The sequence below is a fragment of the Genypterus blacodes genome, unplaced genomic scaffold (assembly GCF_046128005.1).
Source record: "Genypterus blacodes isolate CSIRO-AG114 ecotype Tasmania unplaced genomic scaffold, CSIRO-AGI_Gbla_v1 ptg000058l_1, whole genome shotgun sequence".
In the NCBI taxonomy this organism is placed as follows: domain Eukaryota; kingdom Metazoa; phylum Chordata; class Actinopteri; order Ophidiiformes; family Ophidiidae; genus Genypterus; species Genypterus blacodes.
The window spans coordinates 3172612-3187983 of NW_027466870.1; the positions used below are offsets into that span (position 1 = coordinate 3172612).

General features: G+C 46.1%; 1 protein-coding gene across 3 annotated transcripts in view; it reads left to right on the forward strand.

Moving 5' to 3' along the window:
• The window catches only part of ptprsa (protein tyrosine phosphatase receptor type Sa), a 190901-nt gene that overhangs the window by 149800 nt on the left and 25729 nt on the right, over nt 1-15372 (forward strand). For 2 of the 3 annotated variants that reach the window (XM_076153086.1, XM_076153085.1), the window contains 8 exons: nt 2822-3415; nt 4427-4521; nt 4652-4902; nt 5162-5249; nt 6244-6456; nt 6819-6985; nt 8588-8703; nt 12801-12848. In XM_076153086.1, coding sequence (XP_076009201.1) covers nt 2822-3415; nt 4427-4521; nt 4652-4902; nt 5162-5249; nt 6244-6456; nt 6819-6985; nt 8588-8703; nt 12801-12848 — 1572 coding nt within the window. The remainder of the gene's footprint in view (nt 1-2821; nt 3416-4426; nt 4522-4651; nt 4903-5161; nt 5250-6243; nt 6457-6818; nt 6986-8587; nt 8704-12800; nt 12849-15372) is intronic. The other variant, XM_076153087.1, reaches the window with a different exon arrangement.

Consider the following 15372-nt stretch of genomic DNA (forward strand, 5'->3'; position numbering starts at 1 on the left):
ACACTCAAAAACATGTATTTTTCTTACTGACTGCTGGTGTAGGAGTGGAGGTGGTGAACCCGTATCCACTAAGATTACAATTCAGAAATGAAATTATATGTACACGTTTTCTCTTTATTTGTTGGGAGATGGATATTCTGCATTATTCAGTAGTGGCACTGCAAGTCAGAGTGGAACAAATGAAGTCTTGTCCTATTTTGGTAGCTTGCAACAGCAGAATGTGTGTGTGTGTGTGTGTGTGTGTGTGTGTGTGTGTGTGTGTGTGTGTGTGTGTGTGTGTACTGGGCTGAGAAACTTAAATCAAGGGTTGACGGATGATGTGTGTGCGTGTGTGTGTGTGTGCGCAGTACACTCAGGCATGAAGGGTGATGCCTTTGTTTTTATGTATATGTTGTTGTGAGCGCACTCATATATTGTGCGCACAAGAAAGGAAATGAGGATGAAACCCGATCGTCCCTTCCTCAATCAAGGCTGAGTGAGTGTCAACAGCATGCTGTTAATACTGTGGCCTGATGGGAAACGTGCCTGGAGGCCCGCAGGGAGGGATTGAAGACGGGGGTCAGCGCTGACTTGGACGCCGCCGCCGCCGCCGCCAGGGAGATGAAGGTGGGGGGGGGGAGTAAAGCAAAGGGGAGAAGGAGAAATTTAAGGAGAAGGATAGATTGGGAAAGAATCAAGGGGAGAGAAAGGGGGAGATGAATGTTGAGAAAGGGAGAGGTGCAATCAAGGTGTACACCGACCTCAGCGTCACACACACGCACACACACTCTCACCTCCTCATTGCAGCCCTCTTTGCAGCAGATTGCTCCTTGTCCTCTGTCACCTTCATCATTCCTCATTCACTCATTTTGCAACCCCCCCCCCGTGCCCTCTTTCTCTCTGTCCCCCTGCCCCACCACACACACACACACACACACACACACACACACATATACACACACACACACACACCTTCACCATCACCATCACCACCACCACCACCACCACCACCACCTTGTGTCCCCTCTCCCTCCCAACACCAATCAGATCTCCGGCTCAGTGCCAATGATCCCTCACCCCAGTGTGCAATAGGTCATACATGTATGCATGTGGCGTATAGGCATGCATGTAAACACAAACACACACTGTGGAGAGGCTGATGAAACAGCCTCAGGTTTATGTAGGACGTAAAGAAAGCACTTAGTTTAAAGTTTGAAGTGAAGCACACCAACTGTGCGTACACGTGCTGGCCTGGGAGCCGCGTGTGTACAAAGTCACCGCCGCATCATTATCTCCGACTCCATTTCCTTGATAATCAGTAAGCATGAAGGCAGAGTGGGTTTTTAAATGACACCAAGCCGAGCCATAGTTTGTAGCTGAGGAGTATTAAGAGCATTCGTCTCACCCAACACTTGGCGCCCCCGCCTTTCCATTACCGGCAAAGGCTCAGCTGGATAGCCACCATCCTCCCACCCACCCCCATCTTACCCCAACAACAGTCTTTGGAAAGGAGGCCATTAGCAAACGGAAATGAAGGAATACGAGCAGAGAAATGACTGTGTAGAGTGGATTACTTAGTGTGTGTTTTCATTACATGCTCGCAAGGCTCACATCTTCGTGCACACACACGCACGCACGCACGCACACACACAGCACATAAGGAGAGCGAGTGAGATACTGCTCCACTGAGAGGGGGTACTGTTGCTCCAGACTAATGTTAGCATCTTCAAATTACGGTAAGTCCAGCCCGGGCGAGGGGCCAAGTAACTTTGTGTGCAGCTAAAACAGTGATATACGGGCTGGAGCTGACCACAGACAAGAGCATCTATGCAGTCTCACACACATACATATGCCTAAATGCAGTACGCGTACATACTGTAGGTTATTGTCATACCAAATACCAGACTTTTGTAGTAATTGTATAGAAAAAGCCAAACGTCTGAACTGTGGTCTGCATCGTCTAGAAGTAGCAAATACACAACTACAACTTTGAATTTGTCCCAAGTGAGCGTGTGCTGCATGTTATGTAAACATGTGCTTATGTCTGCACACCTCTCGACATGTACATCCAGTGCCCCGCCAATCCCTTGTATCTTTGACAAGACGGGCGACATAGATGAGTGGCTTGAGATGGAATCTATTTACAGCGAGAGACAACTGAAGCACAGATCAGCCACGCTCATCTCTCACCAAAGCTTCAATGGCAACTTGAGATCTGAAGGCTTCCCATAACCGCCGCTTGCTCGATCACACTGATGGGGCTTTTAAAGGAGGGTTAAGGCAAAACGTTTGTCATCCGCAAGCGCAGCAGCAGGGCCCCCTCTGAGGAATGGTGTCTCCACCCCGAGCATAGATCACCCATTCTCTTTGTCCTCACACAAAGACAGACGACTCTTGAAGCAGGAAGAGGCACGGCTGGCCCGCTGGAGGTTTTAGTGATGCTTCGCCGTAATGATTTTGGACGGAGCTCACATGCATCATTAAATTGTAATGGTTACAGCAGACACTTAAGAATTTAGAACTTCTGACGATTGAACACTCCATTGCAGCCGTGGCAGGTTGCGGCCACAGGAGTGCTGGTTTTGCGAGGTTAATTGATAGTGGGAAATGCTCGATCATTACGTTCTGACCACATCAATTAGAGGATGATACTCTGTAAATATTTGAGCGTGGAAGTAGAGGTGATTTCAGTGTAAGTAAGCTCATTTGATCTACACACAAACATGGTGGGAAAGTCTTTGTTCTGTCTGTGTTTATGTTTTGTCTGTTTATGTTTACCTTCCCAGACTGCACACCTGGTTTGTCTAGACGTTCCTAACCCTTGTCCTTTTTGTCCGTACAGTGCCTGGTCCACCGTCCCTGTCAGTGGCTCAGGACTCGGAGACGTCCGCTCAGGTTAATTGGAACCCTCCAGACCTGAGCAACGGCATGGACTTGCAGGGGTACCGACTCCAGTTTGGCCGCAAAGACGTCCCGCCTTTGGCTACGCTGGAGTTTGACCCCCAGGAGAGACAGTACTCTGTGGGCAACATTCACCATGGCGCCACCTACCTCTTTAAAATGTCTGCAAAGAGTAGGGGGGGCTTTGGTGAAGAGGCTGTGGTGGAGCTTAGCTTGCCCGAGAATACACCTGGAGGGTATCCTCAAATTAACGATTTCTCCAACGTCACGTGCTGCTCGGTGCAGCTGTCCTGGTCTCCGCCCGTGCTGGCAGAGAGGAACGGCGTCATCACAGAGTACACGTTGGCCTACAAAGAAGCCGGCACTGGGGGGTCACCACAAGAGCTCCCCTTGCCCCCCAGCCTGTCCAGCTATGTGCTCAACAGCCTCAAACCCAACTCGGCATACGATGTGAAAATACGTGCACACACCAGTGTAGGTCCAGGGCCCTACAGCCCTCCAATCCAGTATCGGACGGTGGCCTTTGATCCGACAGGTAGGGCTTCTCTATCCCAACCCGATGGGCAGGGAGTTGGAATTTTATGGCTTTTAACAAAACTAAACTAATGAAAACTGCCCACTCTTTCCACCACCTGCACTCCTCACCAAGCAAAGATTGCTAATTAAATGTTTGCTGTGGGATACTCACTTCACTAACCCGAAACAAGGTAAACCCAAGTCAGTAAGTTATAGTCAGTCATTTTGAGAGAGAGGGGAGGAGCCTCGGAATTCAAGGTAAGTGCTGGTTGTTCAAAGAGTCGAAGTCGTTCTTGCAGCCCTTTGCCAAGCACACTCACACGCTTCTCACACCCCCAGTTTTCAAAGCAAGGTAGGACCGCAGTCAAACCACTCCGAGAGTATGGTCTTAATATTGTAGGATCACAAAAAGCAGGATTTTGTCCTTGGTTTTGTTTTTGATATGGGGTTTTTGTTTTTGGGAAATTTCTCCCTCCCTTCCTAACCACATCCCCCTTCCTAATTTCTTCTCCTCCCCCGTCGTCCTTTAATGGAACAGTTTGTGGCATGAAATCCCCCCAGATGCACTGCTGAGGACTGTTGGCATGCTGTATTTTGGGTCTGTCTCTGTGCCCACCAAACAGCGTGCTGGTAGTGCCAACCCAGACTCGGTAGAATGGTGGGAAGGTTTTGCCTTCAGGGCTACAGGAGTCGATCTTTAGTCGTTTCCTTGGTCCTGGGTTCGGTGGCGAGGAGGGGTTGGCACCACCCACGCTGGCTAGCCAGGCGGCGCTCCCTTGTGTTTCACGGGTTTTGTCATCCATGAGTCTTCCGTGCTGTATGTCTTAACCAGTGGGGTGTTGCCCTTCTCACAGCCAATCACAGCTCACCGATCCACACACTCTCCAACCCAGCGGAACGTTGCAGGGGAACGACAGCTTTTTTTTCTTTAGATCTTAGCCTTTCTTAGCCTTACTGCCCACGACTCTCACTAAAGCTGCTTTTTTTCTGTGCTTTTCTTTTTTTCCTCCTGCTTTTGCCGATTCAACAGATGTTCCAAAGAATTTCACGGTCAAGTGGGCCACCAAGACGACAGTGGCCATTGCATGGAAGTTTTCAGAAAGCAGGTCCCCATACAAATGCACAGTGAGTGTAATTAGTCATTGACTAATTTAAGAGCTTTCATAACTCTGCTTGCGTTAATTCATACTCATTGCTAACATATCCGCTCAGCGTTCCTCTCACCATACTCCTCAACCATCTATCCCAACTCTAGATTGAGTACAACCGTCAGAAGATGGACGTGGACGCCAGGCAGATGAAGGTTATCGTCACTGGCCTACGTCACAACACCACTTATGAGTTCAAGGTGACCTGCCAAGAGAGCATAGACGGCGGGCCGAGACACCGGGTGGTGGCGAGGACGGCTCCGCTCGTCCTGGTCAAGAAACCCAAGCTGGACATCTACGCTGAGCCTGACAACATACTCACCATGTCCTTCCCGCCTGTGGAGAGCAAGGATGTCAAGTGAGAAACGTTTTATTAAAAGAGTTGAGAAGTTGAGCTAGGACTGAAGGATCTAAATGAGCATTTCCCCGCTGTTTCGTAGCATCATTGTACTTCTCCTTGCCATGTCCAACTGATAGAATTATCCAAGAAGTCCCTTATTTTTTATTTCGTTCATCCATCTTTTGCGATATATGATATATGTTTTAACAAAGTAGGAGTGGAATGTTTGCTATTATCAGCAGCTTAATGTAATTTACTTTTGCCGGTGTGTTTTCAGGAACTTCTACGTGGTTGTGGTGCCACTTAAGAGGACCTTAGGAAATGTCAAAAACCTGAAGAACCCTGATGACATGGACATGGAAGAGGTATGATGATGGTGAAGAAAGCATGTTAGGAATGATAAGGACCCGCTCCAAATGTTCAAAGCATCTGTAGCGGGAAATATCAACTTCATAACTCCAGTAAAATGTAATTTTTAAAAACACAAGGGAGAGAATGTAAAGAGCTGCCGCATTCTAACCATGCACACTATGTAGCAGACATACGCAATACACACACATAAGTACATCTCAGTTATGCTAATGTATGCAGAGGAAAGAATTACACAGTCCTCTCCCACTCTTCCCGTAGCTAAGGGTCACCTTGAGCACCAGATGAGCAGCAGCGATCCCTATTGGATTTGGGATTACACACATTCCCTCATTCTGCCCACCTCCGTCTGCTGTTAGTAAACGAATCAGAGGGGTTGGTGGGTAGTGAGGTTGTATCTGTTTTTTTGAGGAACATCGCCTGACGATCAGCAGCCTGTATGTCTGTATGCAGTCACACTTAACAGTCTTTTTTCAGTCGTCACAGACTTAGAGTTGAGGGAATTTGAACCAGGTTCCGAATTTCTTCCCATCAGACTCAGATTCATTTGCACATTTGCTCTTTTGGGAGCGCGATCATTACATCAGTTCCAGCACACTACATATTTAAACACTGAGACGTGACAGTTATCTTATTTAAATGTTATTTCTTTGATCACAATACGAACTCTTAATCCATAAAAGTGCCTCCTGCCTAAGAAAGTTCCTGTTTGGAATATATGCATATATTTCGTAATTATGGATTCCTTTTATGATTTTAAAATGTCTCCAACTTTTTTTGAAGAGTAGCAAAAGTAAATTATAAAAGATATGGATGCACATCGGGTGTATTTTGTTAAACATACTAAATCCCAGTCGAGCAGGGTGGTTGAAACGACGCTTGTAAAAATGAACCCATGAGCTGATGTCTGAATGAACAGAGAATCAAGCGAATCCAACCGAGGCACATGAAAAGTCTACAACTCAACTTTTATCCTTTCCAATCTATTAGCTGCTGCGGGAGATCACCCCCAAGCGTCGGACTCGGCGCCAACTGGCTCAGTTGGACCAGAGAAAGTCCTACATCACGGCCTGTTTCAAGCAGCTGCCCTCCAGCTTCACAGTGGGATCTGACCACCGCTACAGCAGCTGTGAGAACAAGCCTCTCGAACCCGGCCAGGAGTACGTGTTCTTCCTAATGGCTGAGCTCAACGCCACCGCCGGGGTGAGTTACAGTAGTCCAGCCAAGTCAAACTCAACACGGCACAGTGTGTTCCCCCACAAATCATCTCCTCTCATCGTTCATTTGGTTTTTATATCCTGTTGATTCAGTCAAAATGTTTTCGATTCCACACAATTTGGGTTGCTTTTGCTCCGTTTGCTAATGCTTTATATTTTAGTTCATTCTGATCTTTGTTATTTTCTTTTTGGTTACGTACAATTCAGTGTAATTCATTTTATCAGTTAAAATCACATCACATCCACATCATCACACACATCCGATGAACTACATAAAGTTTTTATATAGTGTAAAATCCTGGAGATTTGAGATTTTAGTTTCATGTTTTCCTGGCTTCTTTCGTTCAGAAAATGTTTGCAACCAGCCCTCTTACCGACACGGTGATGACTCCCAAGCCGATAATGGACCCCCAGCCAGTGGAGACGGGTGGTGACGGCCTCATATGGGTGGTGGGCCCGGTCCTAGCTGTGGTCTTCATCATCTGCATCGTCATCGCTATCCTCCTGTACAAAAAGTGAGTTTCGCTTGCAAATTATAGTTTTAATGGAATGCATTTGGACTTTGCGTGGTTGAAAAAAATAACATTGTTCAACTTCAAATGAAAACAGAGACTTAAAATGACAGTAATATTAATGCCTTGTGCTGGAAATTGCAGGTTCTCAACCGGCAAAACAAATTTTGGTGTCATTGGAAGTTGAACCAGTTATTTGCTTTACTATTACTGGGGGAATTAGGCTATTGGGTAATAATTGCATGTGAGGAAGCATGTTGAAAGACGAGCTTATTTGGTATTTAGAACAAGACCCGACAACATCGCTGCATGTAAATATGACGGAGCTATTCTTGCAGAGAGAAATGGCCGTGGGAATTGAGGGGGTTTGGAGAAAGGAGAGAGGCTAGGATTCTTTACTGACCGATCAGGATGATTTGCTCCAACATATTGCAAATACTATATTGATTTTGAAAGAATTACTGAAGTTGATCGTTAAGAAGCTTGCAAGAAAAATAGCAGTAGTAAGTAATCCATAATCTCTTCAAATTCTGTGCTGTCAGTAATTCAAAGTCTGCTTTTACTGGCCAGTGAATCTTAAAGACAGCCAGTCCTCTTCCTTAAAACTGCTCGGGAAAATATACAGACAGTATTTTCCTTCCTGCTCTGGAGTTATTTGTAGCTTTAAGTCAGAGATTTCAGACTGCAGGTCTCAGCAGAGCAGCGGTGTAAGAGGTCGACCTACATTCCAGGTCAGGATCCTGAATTATCTTAAGGGGGACCTGGGCTGCTGTGAGCAACACAAGTACAGCTTGCTACTATCAGATGATTCCTGACTGTCTGACCTTGCCTCACCTCCGTCTTGGTGGTTAGGGAGAGTAACATCTCTCCTTGGATCTCTCTCTTTTTTTCTTTCTTCTCTCTCTCCCATTTTCCCTTCTATCTCTCCCTGGTGAATAGTGTTCCCTGGGTCTGCCCTTGGCCCTGACATTCCCCTTTATCCCCCCTGTATATCTGCACACAGACACACACACACACACACACACACACACACACACACACAGACATGAGCACATGCATGAGCACACGCATGCACACAGACACATTTCATTGAATCACCACTCATATGCAGACCTAATTAAGAGCGCACACACACACAGGCATGCACGTAGCGCCACCAAACGAGCTTGATGTCACGTTTGCGAGCCCAGTGGCCACCCGTGTGAATTTTAACTGCTCTCTATTGATTTATCTCTCTTCTTGCCTCCCCCTCTCTCCTCTCTTTTTCCTCATGTGTTGTGTTTTTTCCCCCCTCGTTTATTTATATATCTATTCGACTCCTATTGCTTCCCCTGGAAACAGCAAACCTGACAGGTAAGGCTTAGCGATACTTTATTGTATATTACCTGGGAGGGTAGAATAGCCTGCCTCAGCATAAAGAGATGCCTTTAATTAGCTGCAGGGTGAAGCTGAAACCTTTCATACTCGGTTCCTCCACTTCCCTAATGTTTTCTGATTGTTCTCCACCTGCTGAGCTTCCCCCGGTCAAGTCAAGTGTTGTGTAGTCAGTTTGTTGGGTGGAAGCGAGCGTTAAAAGTTTTCCTTCTCTTCCTCTCGCTCCCGCAGCCGCAAAAGGAAAGAGTCAGAGCCGCGCACTAAGTGTCTACTCAACAACGCCGACATCACGCCTCACCACCCGACCGACCCCGTGGAGATGAGACGCATTAACTTCCAGACTCCAGGTACGGCACTGACGCGCAAATTCACCTTTATGACACACACACATGTGGAGCCGCAGCATATTAACTTCACACAGACGATGACATTTACCGTCAAATACACTCTGCTGCGGACACAAAATGTCCACAAAGTACTTCCATTTCATTCTTTAACTACTGCCAGCCAATATTTATGTTTTCCCATTTTCCCCGATTGAACAGTTATCTCTGTAATGACAATAACAGAGAGCGGAGAAATCAGATGTCCTTTCTTGGCCTCGTATGTTGGAAACAAATCCCGTGTTTACGTTCTCCAGGGTTTTTTACCTGCTTCCTCTTTTGTCTCAATTTCCTCCTGGTGTTCATCTGAGCTAAAGCCTGGTGTTAACCACAGAGCACACTTGATCCCACACTCATTCTCTCAGGCTCCTCCGGCTAAAGCCTGTCTGACATTTTCCTCGGGCCTCCTCTGCCCGATCCATCATCTAGCCGCCTGTCTTTACGTGTCAGCCATTTACCCTCCGGTGATTGAGGGTGCGATGACACCCAGTTAATTGTCTTCGGTCTGAACCGTGATGGAAAAGTTTACTTTGCCGCTTTTGTTTGGTATTCGCTTCATTCGGGATTCTACTGCGTCGTAAACAAAAGGCTGTTATCCTGTTATATAAGAGTCAAAATAAATGTGATCCCAGTCTAAGCGAGGCATTAGGAGCTTTATTTGACTCTGTGGTGGATCCTCACATTGCATTTCATTTCATTTTGTCAGTCCAAGCACGAGGAACCGCTCCATGCTACCTCTCCTTATATTTACAAACATATGGCTGTAAGTATACTTTTGTTCCTGATTGCAATCTCTCCACTAATAAGCGGCATAACACTTTATGTGGCGTTCTTCTCTTCCACACCTAAACAAAATGACTGCAAAAGTAAACCCGCAAAAAGTGTCATAAACACACCCGCCTCCTTCTCCCGTCGCTCCCTTTTCGCTTCCTCCCTGTCTCTCTCAGCGCTTCACCTCCTGTCCCGGTTGTCTTTCAGCCGTCCATCTGTCGTCCATGTTCAGCCGGCGCTCCATCAAAGGGCTCACGTTTCAAAATGGAGCCTTGCATCTGCAGCTACTGCGGGAGCTCCGGCTGGCTGTTCTGCGCTCGCCTTGTGTCCCCGTTAATATCAGTTATGCCTAAATGAAAGCAAAGGCACAAACCTACTTGTGCACATAAAGGCAGACGCTCTTTTCTCATCTGGTTGATATTCAGAGTCTTATCAATGCTTCTGCAATGAAAAGGTTGTAATGGCCATTCTCTGCTTTTCTCATTCCCCTCCAGCTATTTCCCCTCCTCCCCTTAAGTGTCCTCACTTCTCTTAAAAAATACGACGTCTTGTTACAATCTATGCTCTCCTTTCATATAACACTCACCAATACACTTTTATACACGACAAGCATTCCCATTCGACATGCCTGCTGTTGTTCTGCAGAATTAGACTATGTCGTTATCTCTGCACCCGGGGAATGTAATTTGAATGGACGTTTTAGCCCAATTAAGTGGGCCGGTGAGCATTTGTGAACATCCCCATCAGCTAATAGCGACCATTGTTCAAACGAGTGCACTCCCACTGCACTTATCCAAAGCCTCTTCAATCCAACAGAGCATATGCCACATTGGCAATGTGTGCTCAGTGATCCTTAGCGCTGGGAAACAATAAAATATGTTTTAAATTAGCTTTTCTATATGCTAAGCTGGGCAAATGTGTGTGTGTCTGTGTGTGTGTGTGTGTGTGTGTGTGTGTGTGCATATTGGGTGTGTGCGGATGTTGGTGCTTAAAGACTGTAGGTCATGTGACAGCTTCACAGTAACATCCCATAACTCCTCGGGGTGCAGACTGGCTCATTTTGTCATTATCTTCATTGGTGCCTGGGGTTTAATTGGCAAATGGGGCCAAAGTAATGAAGCAGCACGACTCTGTGGATATCCCCCCCCCCCCGACCACGCCACCCTGAGCTATAAGCACCCACTGTCTTCTCCTCCGCGCCTCATGATTTATTCCAGCGTCTCTCCCTCGTGGTCTCTGTCATTTTATCACCTCTCACCTCCATTTGTGAGCATCATGAGGATGTATCCCAGGAAAATTGTCTCCAAAGAACATTATCTTTCCGACTTAAACCTTGCACCATCGTTTAGCCCTAATTGCTGTGGAAAAGCATATAGATTTATATCCTCAGTGTTCAGCCTGAAACAGGGGACGACCTTTCCCTCGCCGTACCAAAGGGCCGGCCGGGTTTACCGTCTAAAAGTGTTTTTATTTATACTCCACAAATCTCTCTGAGGCTTCAGCAGAACACATCTTAGATCACCACACAAGCCCAGAAACCTGGTCAGGAAGAACCAAACCTCCACCTCTCTGTTCGGGGCAACATCCCACACTTGGATGCCAGCCAATCACTTGAACGCATCCACTTGTTCCTCTAGATTACAGCAACACCTACGTACAAACATACAAACCGTGCCCTCCGCCTCCTCCTCATCACACAACACTAGAGAAGCACACCCACGCACCGAGCACACACACACACACTCACACTCACATAAACATAATCAGACATGCCTGCACCTCCCCCCTGCTGTGATGAATGACGTTCGGAGACAGAGGAGCACAGCGCCCCCCCGCCAGGTTTAATTAGTCATTGTCACAAATCAATTAGGGATGGGGTGGGGGAGGGGGGGAGGGGAGGGGGGGAGGTGCTTGATGTCTTCATCTCACTGTACTCGGTCGGCGCCATCGGTCTGACTCCTTCGTCTGTTTCATCTTCTCAGGCCAGCTTTCTGGTGTAGCGGGGCGGAGTCTATTCTGTGAATCTAATCCTAGTATTGTGTATTTATAGTTTATATTTTATATTTATATTTAAATGTAAAGTAAACCCAGTAGAGCTCAATTTGCTGCCTCAGTTTTTAAGTGGAAGAATTGGGGTTTAAACTCTTCTTCTCTGGCATACATACTAATCAAGTCAGACCATAGTCCCCTATACTCTGCATACATGCTATCAAATGCTGTAATATAAACTGAGGTGAGTAATCATTGCAATTTTCAAGCCCGGCTTTGATCAGCTGCTACATATTGAACAGCCGTTTTCTAGACGTTTCTCCTGCCCGCCGGTCAAACTGCATTTCCTTTCCACTTCTCACTTTCGGTCCATGTAGAGGGAGAAATTGCAGTTGGGATCAAAGCTGCCACCTTTAGGTGATGGAATGGCCTTTCAACACCCGGGTTACCTTGTTGCTCTGCTTCAGCTTTCAACCGGCCGCAAAATGTATTTGACTTCCCGTTCAAGCGGTTTAGCAAACACTCCCCATCGACGTGCGTCTCCACCTCTGAAGTCCAGTTGTGCCAGCCGGTTGCCACAGATGGTTCCCTTCTGCCTGAACAATCGCAGAGAGCCGAGTGTGTCCAGGCTTAGCGTCGCTCTGACTTTCTCCTCTGGAGCAGATAAGACTTTGAACAGTCACCACGCTCTTCGGAGCCGCTGACGTCCATCAGGTCCGGCTCGGCAGCTGTCAGCCAGGAATGCGGGCGCTTTTCCACACCTTTCACTCGCAATGCCTCGGCACCGAGCCGGGGACAATGGGACCCTCTCAGAGTTTATGTTTCACCAGGAAACATAAGCTGGTTTTCCCTTCTCCGTATCTCTCTCTTTTCATTTCTCTCATTGGGTCCCACAACCGCTTCAAATTCAAATCCTAATCCCTGATCTCTGTGAATGTGGATGCGGGGCCTGCGGATGGGGGGCGAGACTGACAACCGTGGCCGAGGAGGACCTGGTGGCACTGATCGGGCTCTGGTGGCAGAATGGAGAGCCTGGTCTTAGCTGGAGATGTTTGCTCTTCTTCCTCCAGTTTGTCTTGCAGTCTGACTCACTTCTGCCATTTAAAGTCAAAGTGGGGAAACATCCTGAATCTAAATATTTGATTGATAATTAAATTGTTGCCTGTTTGTCTTATTTCTTGGCTTTGTTATTATTTTGCCCATTTTTTTATTTAGCTTTTTTTCCACATTGCCTTTTTGTCTCTGCATTGCAGCAATTTAAAAAACTTTTCCCCCCTTTTTTTGTTTGCTATTCCTTACAGATTCTGGTCTAAGCAGTCCTCAGAGTGAACCAGATTTTGACTATGAAAGTTAGTCTCTATGCATTGTTTGTCTGCAGGCTTTTTCCTTTATCATTTTGTAATTGATTTTTTTTTCCCAGCACTGCTTGCCTTCATTCACAAATATATAGTTTGCATTTGTTTATTATTTTTTTCCACATGATGCAGCAAACTTTTAGCACTAATTAATTTCTGCCATTTGGGTACACTGGGCTGTTTTTGTTATAACTTTAATTGGATGTCAGTCATGATGTTCACTTGGGCTGTTGCCTGTGCATTAATCCACTGTGCATAAATAACCTGCGCCATCACTTCTGCTGACGTTCGACTTGGTTGAGGTTTTTTTTGTTTTTTCGTTTGCCGTAAATGACTTTAATCTGTGATCCTTTTTTCTTCCTCCTCCTCCTCACCTCCTCGCTGCTCTCCCCTCTCCTCTTCCTCCTCCTCCTCCTCCTCCACCACTGCTCCATTTCCATTCTGAACTAACGGGGTCTTTTCCTGTGCTCGGAGATAACGAGCAGAATTAATTAAAGCGGTGGGAAACAATGGCTCGACATTTGATCACCCCCCCCTCCTCCTCCTCCTCCTCCTCCCTTCATCCGAAAGCAAAAAGTAGAGTTTTTTGTTTTACTCTTCCCAGTTTTCCTCTTCCTTTTCTTTACTTACTCTCGGAAACTCTTCCTCCCGTTTATAATAGAAACTCAACCTTACAAATAGTCCTCTGGAGTGAGAGCGACTCAGGCTTTCGGAAGGATCGTTGCATTTCTCAGGCAGATTGACTGCAGATTAGGACATTGGGAATATGTAATGAAGACGCTAGTTTGTGTTTCTGCGTCTTATTGATCACGCTGCTGATTGTGGTGGAGCAAAATGAAGTCTGGATGTGGGCGGGGGGAGGAGGAGGAGAAGGAGGAGGAGGTTTTAAAGAGAAGGACAAGAGCGCCGGCGTGGAAGCTAAATACAACTCGTCCTTGAGCGACTTTGCTTCCACACGGGTCACTGGTTTAAACGTCAAATCTCTAAGATAAAAGACTCGGCGTGCACTTTAAAGACGATGACGTGGATAAGAACACAAATCAGCTCTGCCACAAAATAAATCGTCCGTAGAAAAGTATTATTTTGTTACTATAATTATTCAAATTAGCGTCGTTATCCCTCATTTTTGCAGACGTGTTTATCTTATCTTATAATTTTAGTGGCAAATCAAAGGCAAATGTATGAAAAAAGACTCCAGATGGTTTAAGTTTCTCCAACTTCTTCATCTCGGCTTTAAATACTAAACTATACAATTCCCTACTCCAGCTAATGTGGGCAGTGACCACAAACTCAACGGAACTGATGCAGACAGACTGTGGTTTCGTCTCTATATGAACAACACACTCACAAGAGACACACACATCATTAAACACACACACACTCAAACCCAACACAAACATTCTTTGATACCCTGCTCTTGTTTCCTGGAGGAGACGTTCGGTCCCTCATTTGCATCCACATTCACTTATTCGGCTCATAGTTCACATTACCTTTGAATTTGAAGTAAGCAAAACTAACAACCCGATTTAATTTGCAAGCTTCTTCAGCCGATCCCCTCTCTACAAATGATTAATAACCCCATTCTCATTATCAAGCGTGGCCACCGGGATGCACAGGCTTTATTAGCTCGTTGAGAAAGTAAAGTATGAATAAATAAACGCAGCCTTTTTCCAAATACATTATTATCCTTTGGGTTCTCCTCTGATTCTGCAACACTTTGTTTGACTTCACATTAACACGACGAATGGAATACTCTCAAGGATCTCTGGACCAAGGTTATGAACAGGATTGATTCAGTACATAACATTTTAAATGATGCCACACAAGGCCATGTTTGCTCTGAGCAGCGCAGGCCCTCAGTGTTTCCATTCATTCCCCAGATAACATCACAGCATCCATTCGTCCCATACACGCATTATAATCTCTGTAAATCTTTATATAACTGTCGCTGCGGTTTTGTCCACTCGGTGTAAAACACAATTGCCTTTACTAACGACACGCAGAAAACCAAACAAACCCATCTTTCTTGATGTTGTAGAGGGAGTTGTGGATGGTTAATGTGATTATATGCCCAATTAAAGCCAGTGGAAGTTTTCCGAGACGGGATGTTAACATTTTGTAGACTTCTGACCTTGATGCCGCGGCGAGGAACAGAGGTCTGCAAAGCCTCTTACTAAAAATACCAAAGTGCTAAGTGGTGCCAGGCCCCTCGCAGGGACGGAGCCGTAATGTATGGCTGCTCCGTATTCTATTACATGGCCTTGACTTTATGCTCTAAAAGGATTAGCGGACTGGAGTGCACAGCAGGACTGATAATAATGGAGCAGCGGCCACGCGATGAATGGACGATACCCGAGCAAGCCGAGACTACATAAAATTCCAGCGTTTTCCCACCCAAAATTAGGATATTCCATGGAAAAACCTCAGGATACATGATATGGGGATTTGTGTTTTGGGAACGTGAAACTGCTTTTTTAGCCATTTTGGAGGGAAGGGGTTTTCTCATCTCGGAGCCATG